Here is a 21,626-nt window from a genome sequence, read left to right as displayed (position 1 = left end):
GTAGCTTGTGGAAAACAGAACATTTGGGATGTAAGAGAGGGCATTGGAGTGATCATCTACTGCCATCTAGTGGAATAGTTAGGGTCCCCCTTCAGAATACTTCAGTGCTACAGGAGAAACAATAACTGGTATCTGCTCCCCATCATTATAAATATCTGTGTATTTAGTAAAATACTGTATTACACTTGGAGTTAACACTTAACTACAAACTGTGAAAATAGACCATAATAAAGGAGCGGAAGCCACTTGAGATTGAACCGTAGACACTCAGACTGCAATAACCTTAGCCAGCAAACCTTCATCAATAAACTTACAATCATGGAGTACATTTACATGCACACTAATAATTCGATATTAAACTGATTATGGCAGTTTTCCGAATATTGAAATAACCTTAAATCGGCGTAATTTCAAAATTGAAATAAGCGTACGCTGATTAAAACACCTGGTTAATCTTTAAAATTATTAGGACATGTAAACAGTATATTAATCGGTGTTCCAGCAGTGTATTTGATTTGCGCATGTGCCAGCTTCAGTAGCGCAAGCCTCCCTCTTATGCATGAGTGAAGTATATTCAGAAAAACTGAAAGTATGCATCTTACAAATAGTTTTCACATACAAAAGTTTTATGTCCGGAATCAAATAGCCTTCGCAAAATGAACATGTTCACTGTGGTAGAGCATTGATTTTGATTGCCGAATTTCTTCATTTATTTAAATCCCATCAGGTAGCCTCATTTCAGATGTATCCATGTAAACAGGATTATTAGGGATTTTTGCAAAGCTGACTATCAACAATACTTTTATTATCATTGAGCTGAGAATAATGTTACCTGTGCACTCCTCTAGTGCTAGAATGTTGAATAAAATCAAAATGGTTATTTCCCACTGGGAAACAGACAATTTAATGTCTATTCCACATTGGTTCAACGTTGTTTCATTGAAATGACGTGGAAACAATGTTGATTCAACCAGTGTGTGCCCAGTGGGTTGGAAGGTGATTCTCACAGGACTCATTTGAGTTGTTAGTTTCCCTCATCACAATGAACTAATGCCTCACTATTATCAGAGACATAGCACAAACGGAACTCATCTATCCAATAGGTGGCTCAGTCAGCAGCAGCCTCTTGCACTCTACGCCTCTAAACTAATTTTCAATGAAGTGATTGATCCTAGATCAGTTAGCCCCATTGCAGCAGATAGAATTTGTGTTTTTAAAAGCTCTCAAAGCAGTCAAAACAATTAGGATGTTTTGTGTAGATTAGGAGATGATATTTAGAGCCCCGTTTAAACCTGGTGCTAACAGGCACAATCAGAATGTGGACCAGGAAAGATCAGGAAAGGTTACAAGTTAGAACCAGGTATAAACAGGGATAAAATAATAAACTCCAACATGCCAACTTGTAAATGTTTATATTTTCTATTGAAGTGATGTTTTGATCTTACCACCATTGTCAGACACATTGAAAACCTGAACATTTTGGCAAAGGGTAGGGAGGGGGAATTTTAGCAAAGGTAACAGATTTTTGCAACTCTAAATGCCTGTCTCCGTAGACAACACTCCTGGGAGATGGGTGTCATGCAGGTTCACAATCCAGTCCGGCTCTAACACACGGTCCAGCTACTTACGTCTGAGCAGAAAATAAACTGCAAGGGCAAGGATTGTTGTATGAATGTCAAGCACTGACAAAATAAAAAAGTCACCAGACACAAGTTATCTATAAAAAATTAAACTCCTTTATTGTGTTCTCTTATATAAAATAAATACAAAACAGAAACATTGACACCAGGCAAGGGGTTAGGGGGTATAGTAGGCAGAACATTGAATTGTCAGAAGGATAGATAGATTGATGGCTGGACAGATGGATGAATGGACAAATCGATGCAATGAGGGCGGATGAAAACAGAAAGCACAGTCCTGTCAAGTCCCCTTCCTCCCTGCCTTTTTGCAGCGGGCCTCTTCAGGGCAACTCAGTCTTATCTGCCACTTCGGCATGGCCAACCTCTGCCCCCCCAGGGGCCAGCAACGTCCTCCTGTTGTAGTGGTGATGGCCCTTCATGATGCCCGAGTTGTTGTTCTCGTTCAGGATCTGCTTCTGCTTTTGTCGGTTGAGTGACTGGACCAGGCCCAGCACCACGGCTGCCAGCGAGTACTGGCCCTGGAGCTTGCGCGGCTGCATGATGAGCGGGTTGGGCTGCACACGGCCCATCAGGAAGTGTGTGCGGATCTTGCCCTCCTGCTCGCTGATGCCCTTCACGTAGATCTCGCCACGGTACTCAAAGGCGAAGCCTCGCTCCTTCAGGATCAGGTAGGTGTCCTCAGGCACCTGGATCTTGCCACTCACGCCTGTGCTGTCCATGCGGCTCGACAGGTTCACTGTTTTGCCCCAGATGTCGTACTGGGGCTTCTTGGCGCCTATCACACCCGCCACCACCGAGCCATGTGCCATGCCTGCGAAAAAGAAGGATGGGGAAGATGACGAAAATGAAGAGAAGGGGATGGAAAAGGAGGAAGAGGAAGAAAAATAGGAATATGAGATGATTGAGCGGAGAAGGGAAATCGAGAAGAAAGACGAGTGAGATTTGGAGAAGAGTTAGCTCCACCTAGAGACAAAACTACAGTGTGTTAATGAATTTCAAACACTTTCATAGTCTATTCATTTTGAGTCGTTGCCAGGGAGGGAGCACTTGGGATTTCTTACCAATTCTTAGCTCAAAGTTGTTGAAGGAGTGCTTGTTGATCTCTTGGATGCTCTCGTTCAGGGCGATGGCAAAGTCGGCCAGCTCACACAGATGACCCCACTTGTCCTCACATTGCTAAGAATCAGAGTGACATCAGAGAGAACCCAAACCAGATTGACAGTGCAAACTGAATCACAGATTGAGATTATCGTGTTACCAGTGTCAAATGGGGTCAGAGTTATGCCACACATGATGATGTACAGATAAAATACCCCCTCTTTAGAAATAAGGGTCAAGTTCTGCGTTTTATGTCTTGTTACACCTTGTGCACAATTTGTCCATATCTTTGTACTGCACCTACACATACAGCATGTACAAGGTAACAGCACAAATCAATGGTATCAGTGTTAATATATAGCTTTTATGCAAGTCAGGATATGGCCACGAATTACTAAACCACAAAATGTTGATTTTGCTCACTTGTTTTTCTGGTGACAGTCCGGAGACTGCCATGTATGTGCTTCCGATAGTCTTAATCTTCTCAATGTCCTGGAAACGTTCCTCACCAAGCAGCTACACAAAGACAAACAGGGGAGAGAAGAAACACAAGTAGTCCATTGTTAATTAACTGTGCTCAATATCGCATCACTACACCAAAGGGTAAACAAGATTTGGTCAATAAATCGCGTGATTGATTGACAGAGTAAGCAACTCATTATACCAAACAACCCATTAGCAACTTATAAAGCAATGCCATATCACATAAAAGTGTTTCTTCATCCATCCACTGTGCAGCTTTGCAGCTGCTACCTAAGTATGTGCTGTATCTTGGGGCAAGTTTCAAGTCGGGAAAAGGCACGTCTATTCCTGTCCAAAGAGGCGAGGCATTAGTCGACTGCAGCTGGTTTGTGTCTTGTTCTGGCCTCGTTTGGTGACATTGACACCGTCCGTGAATAACACGGTTCTATGGCAGATTTAGAACAGAATCTCATTGTCAGATGCCACCCATTCCACCAGGATTCTCTGTAAAACGATATGAATAGTTTAGTGAAAGATCTCAAACTAATTTTTGTACTCTGTTGAAGCAGAGTGATACCTTTAATTTAAAACATTTCATACCATTGCATCTGACTAGCACAACTGTCAACTGCAAAATCCCAACAACATTTTTGAGTGAATGGCCTTCCCTGCTTATTTTGATAGTTTGACTAGCGAGGACCCATGCCAAATCTTTTCATTCCTGAGGGGGAGTAGGCGTTGTTGTGTCCTCTTCACGACTGTCTTGGTGTGTTTGGACCATGACAGTTTGTTGGTGGACCAAGGAACTTGAAGCTCTCAACCTACTCCACTATATCCCCGTCGATGAGAATTGGGGCGTGTTCGGGCCTCCTTTTCCAGTAGTCCACTATCATCTCGTTTGTCTTGATCACGTTGAGGGAGAGGTTGTTATCCTGGCACCACACTGCCAGGTCTCTGACCTCCTCCTTATAGGCTGTCTCATTGTTTTCGGTGATCAGGCCCACTGTTGTGTCGTCGGCAAACTTAATGATGGCGTTGTGGTCGTGCTTGGCCATACAGTCATGGGTGAACAGGGAGTACAGGAGGAGACTGAGCACACACCCCTGAAGGGCCCCTGTGTTGAGGATCAGCATGGCAAATATGTTGTTACCTACCCTTACCACCTGGGGAGCGGCCCGTCAGGAAGTCCAGGATTCAGTTGCAGAGGGAGTTGTTTAGTCCCAGGGTCCTTAGCTTAGTGATGAGCTTTGAGGGCAATATGGTGTTGAACGCTGAGCTGTAGTCAATGAATAGCATTCTCAAATACAATGCCTTGCGAAAGTATTCATCCCCCTTTGCGTTTTTCCAATGTTGTTGCATACCAACATGCAATTTAAATTGATTAAACATTGTTTTTCATGTAATGGACATACTGTACACAAATTAGTCCAAATTGGTGAATTCAAAATTTAAAAAATGACTTGTTTCAAAAAGCCACTAAATAAGATCTGGTGCAACCAATTTCCTTCAGAAGTCACATAATTAGTTAAATAAAGTCCACCTGTGTGCAATCTAAGTGTCACATGATCGGTCACATAATCTCTGTATATATACACCTGTTCTGAACGGCCCCAGAGTCTGCAACACCACTAAGAAAGGGGCACTACCAAGCAAGCGGCACCATAAAGACCAAGGAGCTCTCCAAACAGGTCAGGAACAAAGTGGTGGAGAAGTACAGATCATGGTTGGGTTATAAAAAACAATCTGAAACCTTGAACGTCCCACGGAGCACCATTAAATCTGTTATTAACAAAATGGAAATATTATTGCACTACAACAAACCTGCCAAGAGAGGGACACCCACCAAAACTCACGAATCAGGCAAGGAGGGCATTAATCAGAGAGGCAACAAAGAGACCAACGATAACCCTGAAGGAGCTGCAAAGCTCACAGCAGAGATTGGAGTATCTGTCCATAGGAACACCTTATTAAGTTGTACACTCCACAGAGCTGGGCTTTATGGAAGTGTGGCCAGAAAAAGGCAATGCTTAAAGAACAAAATAAGCAAACACGTTTGGTGTTTGCCAAAAGGCATGTGGGAGACTCCCCAAACATATGGAAGAAAGTACTCCGGTCAGATGAGACTAAAATTGAGCTTTTTGGCCATCAAGGAAAATGTCTGGAGCAAACCAAACACCTCAAATCACCCCGAGAACACCATCCCCATAGTGAAGCATGGTTGCGGCAGCATCATGCTGTGGGAATGTTTTTCATCGGCAGGGCCTGGGAAACTGGTCAGAATTTAAGAAATTATGGATGGCGCTAAATAAAGGGAACTTCTTGAGGGAAACCTGTTTCAGTCTTCCAGAGATTTGAGTTTGGGATGGAGGTTCACCTTCCAGCAGGACAATGACCCTAAGCATACTGCTAAAGCAAGACTCGAGTGGTTTAAGGGGAAACATTTCAATGTCTTGAATGACCTAGTCAAAGCCCAGGCCTCAATACAATTGAGAATCTGTGGTATGACTTAAAGATTGCTGTACGGCAGTGGAACCCATCCAACTTGAAGGAGCTGGAGCTGTTTTGCTTTGAAGAATGGGCAAAAATCCCAGTGGCTAGATGTGCCAAGAAATACAGCTGTAATTGCTGCAAAAGGTGGCTCTACAAAGTATTGACTTTGTGGGGTGAGGGGGGGGGGGGTGAAAAGTTATGCACGCTCAAGTTTTCCGTTTTTTTGTCTTATTTCTTGTCTTGCATTAGGAGGAACACAGGGCCAACCGCACCAGCATAGTCTCACAAGGGGTCTGGGTATCTCATCTCGGTACCTAATGGCAGTCAGGCTACATCTGGCGAGCACATGGAGGGCTGTGCGGCCCCCCAAAGAAATGCCACCCCACACCATGACCCACCGCCAAACCGGTCATGCTGGAGGATGTTGCAGGCAGCAGAACGTTCTCCACGGCGTCTCCAGACTCTGTCACATGTGCTCAGTGTGAACCTGCTTTCATCTGTGAAGAGCACAGGGCGCCAGTGGCGAATTTGCCAATCTTGGTGTTCTCTGGCAAATGCCAAACGTCCTGCACGGTGTTGGGCTGTAAGCACAACCCCCACCTGTGGACGTCGGGCCCTCATATCTGTTTCTGACCGTTTGAGCAGACACATGCACATTTGTGGCCTGCTGGAGATCATTTTGATCTCATCATTTTGGCTCTGGCAGTGCTCCTCCTGCTCCTCCTTGCAGAAAGGCAGAGGTTGTGGTCCTGCTGCTGGGTTGTTGTCCTCCTACGGCCTCCTCCACGTCTCCTGATGTACTGGCCTGTCTCCTGGTAGCGCCTCCATGCTCTGGACACTACGCTGACAGACACAGCAAACCTTCTTGCCACAGCTTGCATTGATGTGCCATCCTGGATGAGCTACACTACCTGAGCCACTTGTGTGGGTTGTAGACTCCGTCTCATGCTACCACTAGAGTGAAAGCACCGCTAGCATTCAAAAGTGACCAAAACATCAGCCAGGAAGCATAGGAACTGAGAAGTGGTCTGTGGTCACCACCTGCAGAACCACTCCTTTGTTGGGGGTCTTGTCTTGCTAATTGCCTATAATTTTCACCTGTTGTCTATGTAACAGTATAACTTTAGACCGTCCCCTTGCCCATACCCGGCACACAACAACAGTCACCCATGAAGCATCGTTACCCATCGCTCCACAAAAGCCGCGGCCCTTGCAGAGCAAGTGGAACTACTACTTCAAGGTCTCAGAGCAAGTGACGTCACCGACTGAAACGCTATTTAGCTAGCACAACCGCTAACTAGCTAGCCGTTTCACATCCGTTACATCTATTCCATTTGCACAACAGCATGTGAAATTTATTGTCAATCAGTGTTGCTTCCTAAGTGAACAGTTTGATTTCACAGAAGTGTGATTGACTTGGAGTTACATTGTGTTGTTTAAGTGTTTCTTTTTTATTTATAAAAAAAAAAAATTTGAGCAGTGTATATAGTCTCTTCACCCTGTCTAGCCCATTTACAATCAATGAAACAAAACAAATTACAAAAAAAGTACTTTTTTGCGGGACAGTGAAAAGGACAATGTTGCAGTTCCCCACCTCGTCAAAGTCGGCAATGATCTCGTTGAGGAGGCGCAGACACTCCACTCCTTGGTTGTTCATCTCTGTTTGGGAGTAGAAGTCGGCAAAGCCCGGGATGGAGGCAAACATCACACCCACAGCATCGTAAGACTGGGAGTAAAGCTCCTGTGGAACAAAATGCGGACAATGTATGTTTAAAGAAAGAGGGGCAGGGAAAAAGCCATTGAAAATGACATATCATGGAATTCTAACAACGTCAGGTAGTTATATACACTTATTTGGAAAAGGTCAAGGATGGAAGGGACATGTGATTTGCTCATATGATTTGAAAAATTAATCAGGAGTAGGCAGCACCATAAGTAAGTGAGTAAACTCAGATATGACTAAAGAGTTTATCAGAGCAATTTTTCCATAAATATACTTTTACAACGGTCGAATTTTAATGGCACATCATACCTAAAAAAAATGGCTGTGTTGGTTCTTGTGTTAACATTTTACTGCAGTGGGCTAAATCAGGGTCACACAGTGTTTCTTGGTAGTCTTCAACAAATCTACTTTGAAACAAAAGTGTAAACCTCACACACATGGTAATGGGCTTCAAAAAAATAAGACACTTGTACCAAGTCAGATATAGAGATATTTGCTCATTTTTGAGTTTGCATCCCAATATGACATTTTATATACTTCAAAGAAGACTGAAATATAACAAAACCGTTCGACAATGAAACACTGGATTTGTAATCATTAATTATAAATCATGAAAAATATGAATGACATTCCACCCATGAGGCGATTTGGTCATTTGATTGCACGAAAGGGTCTAAGTTCATTTTAGTTAGTCTTGTAGATTAACAATACTTAGTCACACATCTAGTTCTTTTTTGTATTTTTTTTTTTTTTATGTTTAAAACATACAATGTACCTGCAGTGAAGCCACTCAACAACTACATCACATTAGTCATCTAACAGACTCCCATCCAGAGCGACACACAGAAGCAACCAGGGTCAACGCCCAGCTTAGTTTACAGATCTAAAAAAATACATAAAAATTGGGGACCTGAACCAGCGATCCATTAGCCACCGGCCCAAGCTCCCATCCAGCCCTCCGAGGTCCCCCCCCCCCACAGTTCCCCAAGAGCTGTCCCTCAACCATCCGAGACCCCCCCCCCCCAAAAAAAGAAATCAATAAATAATAATAATAATTAAAAAAAAATATTACATTCCCCACCCCCAATACCCCCAATACCCCCCACCATGCACCAACGACCAACAAAATGAACAAAAGAGAAAGACAAAGGAAAACAGAAAACAATCATGCAAAAAACAACAAGGACAACAAAAATCATAACAGCAAGGTCAACTGAATATGTTTGAGTGCTGTACACTGTGTGTCCGTCCGTGTTTGTGCACGTGTGCATTTGATGAGAGTGTGTGTATATGCACGTGTACAAACACCTGCACGGCATCAGGCTCAGGAAAACCGGCATTAGCTGTAAAAACTAAATCTGCAGAGCTTCAACGATTGAATGCCCCAAATATTCAACATTTTGTTGGTGGCAAGAATTCTATATAATTATTTTAGCTGAAAATCACAAAGTCTTGAATTTTGCCTCGTTTTATTTATATCAACTCATAAACCCTGTACCATGGAATCGGTACTTCAAAAATCTCTTCCCAACTATTTTGCAATCTGTATGATACAGCTGTCAACATCCTGGTCCTCTAATTAAACTGATATAGTTTCCTATTTATGCTATGCTTTTATTCCTCCGGCAGTTTTGTTTCCTTATATTTGGCAGACAGAGTATTTCCCTGCCTCCTCCGTCTGCCACCTGCCTCCTCCATTTTGGGGGTAATGCTGTAATCAATTGGTTGTACTCTGGGATTGAGCAGACATTCCCATACAATTCTGATAACTCCATGAAGGACATAACTCTACCATTCCAATTTACAATATCATTTAAAAACAAAATACTCTTATCAAACATATTTCCCATAAATACAGGTATTTTATCAACCAGCACATTTGAGTTATAATAGATATAATATTTGTTGTAATATTTGTTCAATCTTTTCAAGGGGATGAAACTGAAATTGTAGCCAGCTCTGCAATGCTTGTTTGAAAGAGAGATACTTTGAAAAAAGTATAATTTTCAATTAATCAAAAATGAGACATGGCAATCTGCACAAAGGCAAAAAAGCCATTTTTAAACAACAAATTAGCTTTTCTTAGTAATCTACTTGAGAACCATTTAGGGTACAAGTCAAACTTTTGAATAAGTGAAGCATTTAGAGAGAGGTTTAGTTATTTTATATTTGATAATCTCAAACCACCCAATTCATATTCATTATATAGATAGGCACGCTTTATTTTGTCTGCTTTAGTGTCCCAGATAAAGCAAGATATATTTTGCTTGTATGATTTGAAAAACGAATCAGGAGTAGGCAGCACCATAAGTGAGTAAACTGAGATCTGACTAAGGAGTTAATCAGGGCAATTCTTCCATAAATAGACAGGTATTTACCTCTCCACGGTTGCAGGATCTTGTCTATTTTTACACCATTTCTATTGAAATTCATTGTGGAGAGCTCATGTATATTTTGTGATATGAATACCTTGTATGTCTACTTCACCAGTAGCCCATTTTATTGGTAAACTGCAGGGTAATGTAACATTTGTATTTTTAAAAGATCCAATACGTAATATTGTACACTTATCATAATTAGGTTTTAGTCCAGAGAGTCCAGAAAAGTTATCTAGATCTTCAATGAGATATTGCAGGGATCTAGCTAATATAAAACTTGAGTCATCGGCATACATGGACACCTTTGTTTTTAAGCCTTGGATTTCTAATCCTCTAATGTTGCTATTTGATCTGATTTTAATAGCTAACATTTCAATGGCCATAACGAAGAGAAATGGTGACAGTGGACACCCTTGTTTAACTCCTCTTGATAATTCGAAATTCTCTGAGAAGTAGCCGCGATTTACTATTTTACACCTGGGGATATTATACATTACTTTTACCCATTTTCTTTTTCCTGTCGGGTTAGAATTATTTTGTGAGGTAGCCGGATCTTTCCACGATGGAGGATGTTGTACATCCATAGCATAAAGCTGTTGTTACTTCCCTCGGGATTCGATTTCCCTCAGGATTTCTTTAGTATCCAGGTTGGCTCTGAACTGCAACCAGTTGTTTATAAAAGTTTTTAATGATGCGTCTTTTCCACGACAACCGAATATGTAATCCCGAGTTACAAAATGCAACAAAGCTGTTTTGTTTGTAATCAACATGGCTGTGATGAAAGTTTAAGTTAGTGCTTCCTCGAATACTTGCACGGAAAGCTCAATGTTTTCCAGTCGTATGCTAATCCATTTCACCAACTCATCTAGTTCTACCCTTGCCCCTAGCAGGGATGCAAATGATGAGGGACTGTCAAATCATCACCACTAGGGTGCAATGTTAATACATCACAAATATGCTAGTTGATGTAGGCAAGGCATTCATTCAGATAGAATAATATGTAGACTAAAAATAGCTATACAAGTTAGCAGTCCTTTGAATGATACTACATTCGCAATTCATTTATGCAGTCGTGGGTCAAAGTTCAAGCTTATTAAACAATGGTACTGTAAAATAATTGTGTTAACTTAGTAACAGGTTGTGTATATTTTTCATATGTGGGCAATTGAGCAATTATGGTTTAATTAATTAATCTCTGGCTTAATGAGATTAATTATTTAGTGGATGCTCTTTGCTCCTGTGCATAGAGGTTTTTAGATATACTATACCATTTTGCTCTAAATTAAAAACTTAACTATTTGAATTTTATTTGTCTGATACCCCCAAAAATGTTTTTGACTTGAACTGATTAATTGATACATAGTTTCTCTCTCTATCAATCAATCAATCATCCATAAAAACAACCCATTGCGTTCCATTCGTGACTCCCTGGTTTGTAGATTTGCATCTAGGGGAAACTTCACGCCTGGGACATAATTGTGTCTTCTTTGCAGTGGCGACACATCATTCAGAGCAACCACTATCCAGCAAATGCCGCTGTTTTGCATATAATTCTGACATTCACTCGCAGCACAATATTATATCATACCAGTTAGCAAATAATGTACACAAAATCATTGAATTCTGATAATAAAGAAGCATACTCAACTCCCCCATATCATATTATTGTTTCGGTAAATTGTCTTTGAGTAAGGCAGCTTCAGAATGCAGCTGTTTCAGCCTCCCTCCATGCCTTCTGGGCAGCCAAAGAAACCACAGACCGTTGGCGTTGTTGATCTTCTCTGTTTTCGTGTGATTTGCTTAAGGGTGATGTCACTAACAACACAGCAGCACCTACTGGGAGAGCTGATTGAGGACTAGGCAGCTTCTGCCCGCTTGGGTGGCCCTTGGCAGTGCCAGTCCAAGAAGGCTCAAGGTCATTGGTCACAGATAAATCAACATCTTTTCTCCGGTAACTTTGATTGGACTGATGTGTGTCAACTTACAGTAGCTGAAAAGATACCATGAAACACAAATCATGTTGATTATCTTATCATTTTCAAAATGTGCATTATGAAGAAAAAGTAGAGATAAAACGTCTCAGTGCTCATCAGCCACTAAACATTGAAATTAGGCCATCCGTTAAAATAAAGCAAACTGGTAAAGAAGATTTAACTGTGGTTGGAAGCAGTGGCTAAGATCTGTTTTGAGGCAGATATACGGCGACGTGTCTTGTTGTTAATGTTTGATGTCAGACTGTAATACCCATGAAACTCTAACTATGCAACAGATGGAGCGAGTGGGTGACTTTATAAACTTTGCTGCTTTATTCTTAACCGGAGAAGCTTGGTAACAGAACGGTGCTTTGGCTGTGTCCCAATACTCTAACAATGTAGCAATATTGTAGACCAGGGTTCGTCAACTACCACCCGTGGGTGATTTTATTTGGCCCCCCAACCAAAGTTTTCAGAGCAAAAAAACTCCGTCATTTGTTTATTTTTTTATTTAAAATGTTCATTGTTGGACATAAAATACTGTAAAAACACCAGGAAATCAGCTCCAATTTATTTTAATTTTGGAAATCTGTTCCCAAGTATTCCCACGCATAATCGAGAGATGTGATCGTATATAAATTTAAGCAAGGTTTTAAATTATTATGTTTTAGACAAATATTATATATATCTGTCACGTTCTGACCTTTATTTCCTTTGTTTTGTATTTATTTAGTATGGTCAGGGCGTGAGTTGGGTGGGCAGTCTATGTTTGTTTTTCTATGTTTTGGGGCATTTCTTTGTTTCGGCCTAGTATGGTTCTCAATCAGAGGCAGGTGTCATTAGTTGTCTCTGATTGAGAATCATACTTAGGTAGCCTGGGTTGCACTGTTTGTTTGTGGGTGATTGTCTATGTTAGTGGCTTGTGTCAGCACAGGTCTCATTTTGTAGCTTCACGGTCGAATTTGGTTTATTGTTTTTGCTACTCTTTTGTGTAGTGTTCAGTCTTTCTTTATTAAAGATTTACCATGGACACTTACCATGCCGCATATTGGTCCTCTGATCCTTTTCGCCTCTCCTCTTCAGATGAAGAGGAGGACGACCGTGACAGAATCACCCACCCACCAAGGACCAAGCGGCGTGGTAAAAGGCAGCAACGGCAGCAGCAGCAGCGACAACAACAGCGGCCAGCTTCTCAGGACTACACAACTTGGGAGGAGATAGACAGATGGGCGATCGACCCAGGGAGAGTGCCGGAGCCCTCCTGGGATTCGATGGAGCAATGCAAGGAAGGTTACAGGAGAATGAGGTTGGCGAAGGCAGCACGGCAGTGCGACAGGTACGAGAGGCAGCCCCCCAATTTTTTTGGGGGGGGGCACACGAGGGGTGGAGCTAAGCCAGGTAGCAGACCTGCGCTCACTCCTCGTGCTTATTATAAGCAGGGCGTTACTGGTCAGGCACCGTGTTATGCGGTTAAGCGCACGGGGTCGCCAGTACGTGTCCATAGCCCGGTGCGCTATAGGACAGCCCCCCGAGAGTGTCATGCGAGCGCGGGCATCGAGCCAGGGCGTATGGTGCCTGCTCAGCGGGTCTGGTCGCCGGTACGCAGTTTTGGTCCAGGGTATCCTGCGCCGGCTCTGCGTGCTGTGTCTCCGGGGCGCTGGGAGGGTGCAGTGCGTCCTCTGCCTGCGCTCCGCTCGTGTCGGGCAAATGTGGGAGTGGAGCCTAAGGGAGAGGTGCGTGTAGTAAGCACTAGATCTCCCGTGCTTACCCACAGCCCGGTTCAACCTGTGCCTGCACTCTGGAGGGTCCGGGCTAGAGTGGTTATCCAGCCTGGGGAAGTGGTGCCAAGGTTGCGCACCAGAGCTCCAGTGCTCCCCCACAGCCTGGTCCTTCAGGTGCCTCCTCCTAACCCCAAGCCTCCTGAAGGTCTCCCCAGCCTGGTGGTTCCTGTGGCAGCCCCACGCACCAGGCTGTCTCTCTGTCTCCTTCCTGCAGGTGGTCCCGCCTGTCCGGCGCCGCTGCCGGAGCCTCCCGCCTGTCCGGCGCCGCTGCCAGAGCCTCCCGCCTGTCCGGCGCCGCTGCCGGAGCCTCCCGCCTGTCCGGCGCCGCTGCCGGAGCCTCCCGCCTGTCCGGCGCCGCTGCCGGAGCCTCCCGCCTGTCCGGCGCCGCTGCCGGAGCCTCCCGCCTGTCCGGCGCCGCTGCCGGAGCCTCCCGCCTGTCCGGCGCCGCTGCCGGAGTCTGCCGGCGTCTGAGGCGCCAGAGCCCCTCAGCCCAGAGGCGCCAGAGCCCCTCAGCCCAGAGGCGCCAGAGCCCCTCAGCCCCGAGCAGCTGTCCCTCTGTCCCGAGCAGCTGTCCCTCTGTCCCGAGCAGCTGCCCCACCTCTGTCCCGAGCAGCTGCCCCACCTCTGTCCCGAGCAGCTGCCCCACCTCTGTCCCGAGCAGCTGCCCCACCTCTGTCCCGAGCAGCTGCCCCACCTCTGTCCCGAGCAGCTGCCCCACCTCTGTCCCGAGCAGCTGCCCCACCTCTGTCCCGAGCAGCTGCCCCACCTCTGTCCCGAGCAGCCCCTCTGTCCAGTGGGGTCATTGAGAGGGGTGGCCATGGTGAGAAAGCCACGGAGGCAGACAACAAGGCAGACTAAGACAATGGTGAAGTGGGGTCCGCGTCCCGCGCCAGAGCCGCCACCGCGGACAGACGCCCACCCAGACCCTCCCCTATAGGTCAAGGTTTTGCGGCCGGAGTCCGCACCTTTGGGGGGGGGGGGGGGGGTACTGTCACGTTCTGACCTTTATTTCCTTTGTTTTGTATTTATTTAGTATGGTCAGGGCGTGAGTTGGGTGGGCAGTCTGTTTGTTTTTCTATGTTTTGGGGCATTTCTTTGTTTCGGCCTAGTATGGTTCTCAATCAGAGGCAGGTGTCATTAGTTGTCTCTGATTGAGAATCATACTTAGGTAGCCTGGGTTGCACTGTTTGTTTGTGGGTGATTGTCTATGTTAGTGGCTTGTGTCAGCACAGGTCTCATTTTGTAGCTTCACGGTCGAATTTGGTTTATTGTTTTTGTTACTCTTTTGTGTAATGTTTAGTCTTTCTTTATTAAAGATTTACCATGGACACTTACCACGCCGCATATTGGTCCTCTGATCCTTTTCGCCTCTCCTCTTCAGATGAAGAGGAGGACGACCGTGACAATATCTGTGTGGGATTCTTGCAGTCTACAAATCATTTTTTATTCTGTTCCGGCCCCCCAACCATCCGCTCAATAAAAAATCAGCCCGCGGCTGAATCTAGTTGATGATCCCTGTTGTTGACCCATGCTGAATTTGACTGTGGGAAGTAGCCTATACAAACTGATCATAACCAAATGTTATCTATATATTGCCATATCCAGAATGTTATAACCTTTGTGTGTTGTAGAGGTTTCGATTAGCTTTTTTGATTGAGTTTGCCAAACCAATATTTTCATGTTCAAATTTCCACTGCTTCTTTGACTCCAAACCGGGTCTCAGAGCATGTTGTATGATTCTGTATGATTCTGACACTACATTTTATTATATGTTACGAATTTACAAAACACAATATGTTACAAATCTGGAAAATGTACAATATGTTACGAATTTGCTAAATGTGTAATACGTTAAGAATTCTAGCTAGGTGGCTAGGTCGGTAACGTTAGCTAGCTCGATAACTTTAACTAGGCTAGGAGTTAGGTTAAAGGGGAAGGGTTAGCTAAAAGGTTTAAGGTTAGGGTTATCTAGCATGCTAAGTATCTGCAAAGTAGCTAAAAAGTAGTAAGCAGTTGAAAATGTGCTAATTAGCTGAAATGCCAATCGCCCTTCTTTCGTTTTTGCCTTAAGTAACCATCTTATGTAACCATATGAAACAGAATATCATATTAAATGGAGTGTCACAGATTTACAAACAGAATTATATTAAACGCTCTAAGACCAGGTTGTATGTGTTTATATGTATTTTTTTGTATGTGTTTTAAGGTTAAAATTCAAGAGTGAATTCAGAGGTAAACCCAGTAAATAAATAAAAACGTATCTTCTTCAAAACTTTCCTTTCACATTCGGAAGCCTTCAACACTGAGTCCCTGACTCATATATGGGGATGTGTGGAATAATGGGTTATCTCCCACCAACTAACATGTTACTACCATCAAATTAAAAGAAGGAAACATGAATAAAAGTGTGTCTTGTTTTATAAAGCTTTCAGGCTGACTGAATCTACTCTCTCTGCACTTCGTGAAAGCATCCTGAAGGCTGACAGTTCAGACCACCGCCACCCTTTTCTGCGTTTCGGTCTGAAGTTTGTCGGAAAAACAATTACGGCTCTCAATGGGCATATGTACTTAGCATACATTGAGGTTTATGGAACCAATTGTGATGAATATTTGACGACAGCTCTTGATAGGTAAATATGTCAATAGTGTCATTTTGGTTGAGTAAAGAAGTGAAAACTACTCTTCATGCTCCAAATCACAAATGTAACGTAACTTGAGTTTGGTTCAAGTAGAGGTAAAACAAATGAAACTGGGTTGTGTATGACCCCAATACTGAAATAATATTTCAAAAGCAATTTACAGCAATGCTCTGCATAGATTTTCATATGAGTGGCCCCATCAAGAAATGAACCAACAACCCTAGCATTGCAAACACCATGCTCTACCAACTGAGCTAAACAGGACCACACAAGTCATTAGTTATTAAAAATACCATAAATACGGTACATTATTAAGTTGAACATATCCCGAACAGTCTATCAGACGAAAATAAGGTAGGAATAATTCCAGCTGACCTCATTATCCCGATCCTTCTCCAGGAAATGGCGGGCAACGTGACTTGGCAGAATATTCCGGAGCATGTTCTCGTTGTGTTCCCGGAGCTCCTTCATCTCGTTGATCTCCTCCTTGGCCTGGACACGCCAGAGGAAATCCAGCCGGGCAGTGTATTCCAGCTATGGGGGAAAAAATAAATATCAGTGCCACAACAGGTACAATGTTAAGGAAAGTTCAGATAAAATCACAAATTATTCTGCATCTTCATCAAACCTTGAATAATATTTAGCAGACGCTTTTATCCAAAGCGACTTACAGTAATGCGTGCATACATTTTCATGTGGGTGGCCCCAGCGGGAATCGAGCTCACGATCCATAACAGTCCATTTGTCACGCCCTGACCACAGAGAGCCCTCAGGGTTCTCTATGGTGTTGTAGGTCAGGGTGTGACTAGGGGGGTGTTCTAGTTTTCCTATTTCTATGATTGTTTTGTTGTATGGTTCCCAATTAGAGGCCGCTGATTGTCGTTGTCTCTAATTGGGGATCATACTTAAGTTCTCCATTGTTTCCACCTGGGTTGTGGGATATTGTTTTGTGTATGTGCATGTAGCACCACTGATGTCACGTTTCGTTGTTTGTTTATTGTTTTGTTTGGAAGATTCTCTTTAGTAAAAGATGTGGAACTTTAATCACGCTGAGCCTTGGTCCGTCTCTCATACCAAGCGTGACACCATTGTTGCTCTACCAACTGAGCCACACAGGACCACCACTGAACTGAATTGCATTGAATAGAAACAGAATGTCTCCTCATTCTGTCACCATTTAGTAGGGAAAACTTGGTTTGTGGGGTTAGGGTTAAGGTCAGGATAGTTAGAATTTCATGTGATCATGCCATACAATAGAACTGTGTTATGCCCCAAGAATACAGCATATCACAGAAGCCAGAAAATTGGACAATATATAATCAGGAATCACTATTAATTTGTGTGTGCATACATTTATGTGAGGTTATGGTAAAGTGGATACAAAAAGAACGATTCAGGTAAAATGAAAATAAACATTTTGGGGTGACCCAAGAAATTACCGTGGAAGTTGGAAGTTTACATACACCTTAGCCAAATACATTTACTCAGTTTTTCACAATTCCTGAAATTTAATCCTAGTAAAAAATCCCTGTCTTAGGTAGCATCAGGGACATAGCAGGAGATGTTTTGAAACAATTACTGCTTCGCATACAAGCCAATGAATTCTATCCATTACAGCTGGATGAGTCAACAGACGTGGCGGGAGTGGCACAGCTCCTGGTATAATGTCCATTACGTTTATGGGGGATCAAATAAGGAAGAAATCCTCTTCTGCAAACCACTGGAAACCAGGACAACAGGAGAGGATATTTTTAAAGTACTGGACAGCTTTGTGACATTTGGAATTTTGTATGAAAAGCATGCCCAAATTAAACTGCCTTCTACTCAGGCCCAGAAGATAGGGTATGCATATAATTGGTAGATTTGGATAGAAAACACTAACGTTTCCAAAACTGTAAAAATATAGTCTGTGAGTATAACATAACTGATTCGGCAGGCGAAAACCAGAGAAAAATCCATTCAGGAAGTAGGATTTGTTCATTTTTGTAGTTTTCTATTCAATGCCATTACATTGACTTATGACTCAAATTGTAGTTCCTATGCCTTCCACTAGATGTCATCAGTCTTTAGAAATTGTTTCAGGCTTGTAATTCTGAAAGATGAGGGAGTAAGAGCAGTCTGAATGAGTGGACCGTGCGGTGTCACAGAGCTTTTTCATGTGCGCGACCGAGAGAGTGCCTTTCTTGTTTACCTTTTATATCGACAACGTTATTGTCCGGTTGAAATATTATCGATTATTTAGGCTAAAAACAACCTGAGGATTGATTATGAACATCGTTTGAAATGTTTCTACCAACTTTATGGATACTATTTGGATTTTTTTGTCTGCCTGTTGTGACTGCGTTTGTGGATTACTGAAGATTACTGAAGAAAAAAACGTGCGTACGAAACTGAGGTTTTTGGATATAAAGACACTTTATCAAACAAAAGGAACATTAATTGAATAAATGAATGTCTTCTGAGTGCAACCATATGAAGATCATCAAAGGTAAGTGATTCATTTTCTCTCTATTTCTGACTTGTGTAACTCTTGTACTTGGCTGGTCACAGTTTGTAATGATTTTTCTGCTGGGCTATGTTTTCAAATAATTGTAAGGTATGCTTTCTCCATAAAGCATTTCTTAAATCTGACACCGTGATTGGATTCACAAGAAGTGAATCTTTAAACCTATGTAAAATAGTTCTATCTTTTCTGTATTATTATGATAAGGATTTCTGTATTTGAATTTGGCGCTCTGCAATCTCACTGGATGTTGGCCAGGTGGGACGCTAGAGAGGTTAACTTCTTAACCTCTAGCGTCGAGCAATCCCGTATCCAGGGGCGTAATCATAGCCTCAAGCTCATTACCATAACGCAACGTTTCCTATTCATGAAAATCGCAAATGAAATGAAATAAATATATTGAAAAACAAGCTAGCCTTTTGTAAACAACACTGTCATCTCAGATTTTAAAAATATGCTTTTCAACCAAAGCTACACAAGCATTTGTGTAAGAGTATTGATAGCCTAGCATAGCATTAAGCCTAGCATTCAGCAGGCAACATTTTCACAAAAACAAGGAAAGCATTCAAATAAAATAATTTACCTTTGAAGAACTTCGGATGTTTTCAATGACGAGACTCTCAGTTAGATAGCAAATGTTATTTTTTTCCAAAAATATTATTTGTGTAGGAGAAATAGCTCCGTTTTGTTCATCATGTTTGGCTAAGAAAAAAAACCGAAAATGCAGTCACTACAATGCCAAACTTTTTTCCAAATTAGCTCCATAATATCGACAGAAACATGGCAAACGTTGTTTAGAATCAATCCTCAAGGTTTATTTTTCACATATCTATTCGATGATAAATCATTCGTGGCAGTTGGTTTCTCATCAGAAGCAAACGGAAAAATACTGCAGCTGGAGATTACGCAATAATTGCGATGGAGGACACCAAGCGACCACCTGTAGATGTAGTCTCTTATGGTCAATCTTCCAATGATATGCCTACAAATACGTCACAATACTGCAGACACCTTGGGGAAAACGTGGAAAACGTGAGCTGACTATTAGCTCCTCCACAGCCATATAAGGAGTCATTGCCATGAGGCGGTTTAAAAAAATGCGGCACTTCCTGATTGGATTTTTATCTGGGTTTTTTCTGTAACATCAGTTCTGTGGCACTCACAGACAATATCTTTGCAGTTTTGGAAACGTCAGAGTGTTTTATTTCCAAAGCTGTCAATTATATGCATAGTCGAGCATCTTTTCGTGACAAAATATCTAGTTTAAAACGGGAACGTTTTTCATCCAAAAATTAAAATAGTGCCCCCTATGTCCAAGAAGTTAAGGTATAGGGGGCAGCATTTTCACTTTTGGATAAATAGCGTGCCCAATTTGAACTTCCTGCTACTCATGCCAGGAATATAAGATATGCATATTTTTTGTAGATTTGGATAGGAAATACGCTGAAGTTTCTAAAACTGTTTGAATCATGTCTGTGAGTATAACAGAACTTATGTAGCAGGCAAAACCCAGAGGACTAACCGTTCAGAATTATTTTTTTGTTGGTCTCTGTCTGTTCACAGAGTTCTCATTGGCAAATTATATTTCTTATTTTTTTGTTTTCAGTTCCTACCGCTTCCACTGGATGTCACCAGTCTTTGGAATTTCGTTGAGGTTATTCATTTGTGCAATGAAGAAGTAGGCCATCTAGGAACTGGGTAACACTGTTGAGAGTTGTGCAAGACGTGAAAAGTAGCATGGTTTGTCATCTTCCTGTATTGAACACAGATAGACCCGTCTACAATTTGATCGATTATTAACGTTTAAAAATACCTAAAGTTGTATTACAAAAGTAGTTTGAAATATTTTGGCAAAGTTTATAGGCAACTTTTTAAATATTTTGTAGTGACGTTGCATTTTTTGGAAGATGTTTTTTTCTGGATCAAACGCGTCAAATAAATGGACAATTGGATATATATGGATGGAATTAATCGAACAAAGGACCAATTGTGATGTTTATGGGACATATTGGAGTGCCAACAAAAGAAGCTCGTCAAAGGTAATGCATGTTTTATATTTTATTTATCCGCTTTGTGTAGCGCCTGCAGGGTTGAAATATGCTACCCTCTTTGTTAACTATTGGGCTATCATCAGATAACAGCTTCTGATGCTTTCGCCGAAAAGCCTTTTTAAAATCTGACACGTTGGCTTTCTTTAAATCACATGTGTGATTTACATGTGTGATTTAAAGAAAGTTAGATTTTGATATCATTTTTTTTTGTTTTCCGCGCTGCATTTTCCCTGTTTTTTTGCCCAAGTGGGACTCAACCGTCCCCTATACCAACCGTCCCCTATACCATAAGAAGTTAAAAAACTTTATAATAATATTTCTGTAAATATTTCTGTAAATCAGTGACATTTATTACCATAGTAATTCGTTATGGATCCACAACTAAATCAACATCTGTATATTGAAAGAGTATTTTTATCATTATTTTATTAACGAAAGCATAAATATGCTGATGAAGAAATACAGTACTGTACAGTATATGCTTTTACATTTGGATAATAAAGCATTTAAAGGCTTTTGAATATATAAGCCACCTGCATTTGTTTATTAGGACACTGTGCAGTCTGATAAAGTAAACATAGCCAACAATACATACTGTAGTAAGCATGGAAAGTGCCTAATTCCTTACTTAAAGGAGAGCAGAACATGTCTATACTAGAGAACGCAGGCGCACAGGAGACAGGGGTTCGATTCCCCGAAGGGGAAAAAGGAGTAGGCTGTCAAAGTAAATAAGAATTTGTTCTTAACTGATTCCATATATGTTATTTCATAGTTGTAGAATAATATTGAAGACATCACAATGTAGAAAATTGTAAAAATAAAGAAAAATCCTGGAATGAGTAGGTGTGTCCAAACTTTTGACTGGTACTTGCTTAATTAATCAGATTA

General features: G+C 42.1%; 1 protein-coding gene across 3 annotated transcripts in view; it reads right to left on the bottom strand.

Annotated features, from left to right (window-relative positions):
- Nucleotides 1-1,713: 1,713 nt before the first annotated feature.
- Nucleotides 1,714-21,626, bottom strand: part of LOC139386623 (adenylate cyclase 8 (brain)) — a 265,143-nt gene continuing 245,230 nt past the window's right edge. For 2 of the 3 annotated variants that reach the window (XM_071132353.1, XM_071132354.1), the window contains 5 exons: nucleotides 16,560-16,718; nucleotides 7,285-7,431; nucleotides 3,162-3,254; nucleotides 2,702-2,816; nucleotides 1,714-2,451 (listed from right to left, as the gene is read on the bottom strand). In XM_071132353.1, the coding sequence (XP_070988454.1) occupies nucleotides 1,961-2,451; nucleotides 2,702-2,816; nucleotides 3,162-3,254; nucleotides 7,285-7,431; nucleotides 16,560-16,718 (1,005 nt within the window). In that variant the 3' untranslated portion in view covers nucleotides 1,714-1,960. The remainder of the gene's footprint in view (nucleotides 2,452-2,701; nucleotides 2,817-3,161; nucleotides 3,255-7,284; nucleotides 7,432-16,559; nucleotides 16,719-21,626) is intronic. The other variant, XM_071132352.1, reaches the window with a different exon arrangement.

Source organism: Oncorhynchus clarkii, chromosome 28 (genome assembly GCF_045791955.1).
Source record: "Oncorhynchus clarkii lewisi isolate Uvic-CL-2024 chromosome 28, UVic_Ocla_1.0, whole genome shotgun sequence".
NCBI classification, from domain to species: Eukaryota; Metazoa; Chordata; class Actinopteri; order Salmoniformes; family Salmonidae; genus Oncorhynchus; species Oncorhynchus clarkii.
Note: the sequence above shows the minus strand (reverse complement) of the source record. Positions and strands in the feature narration are given on the sequence as shown.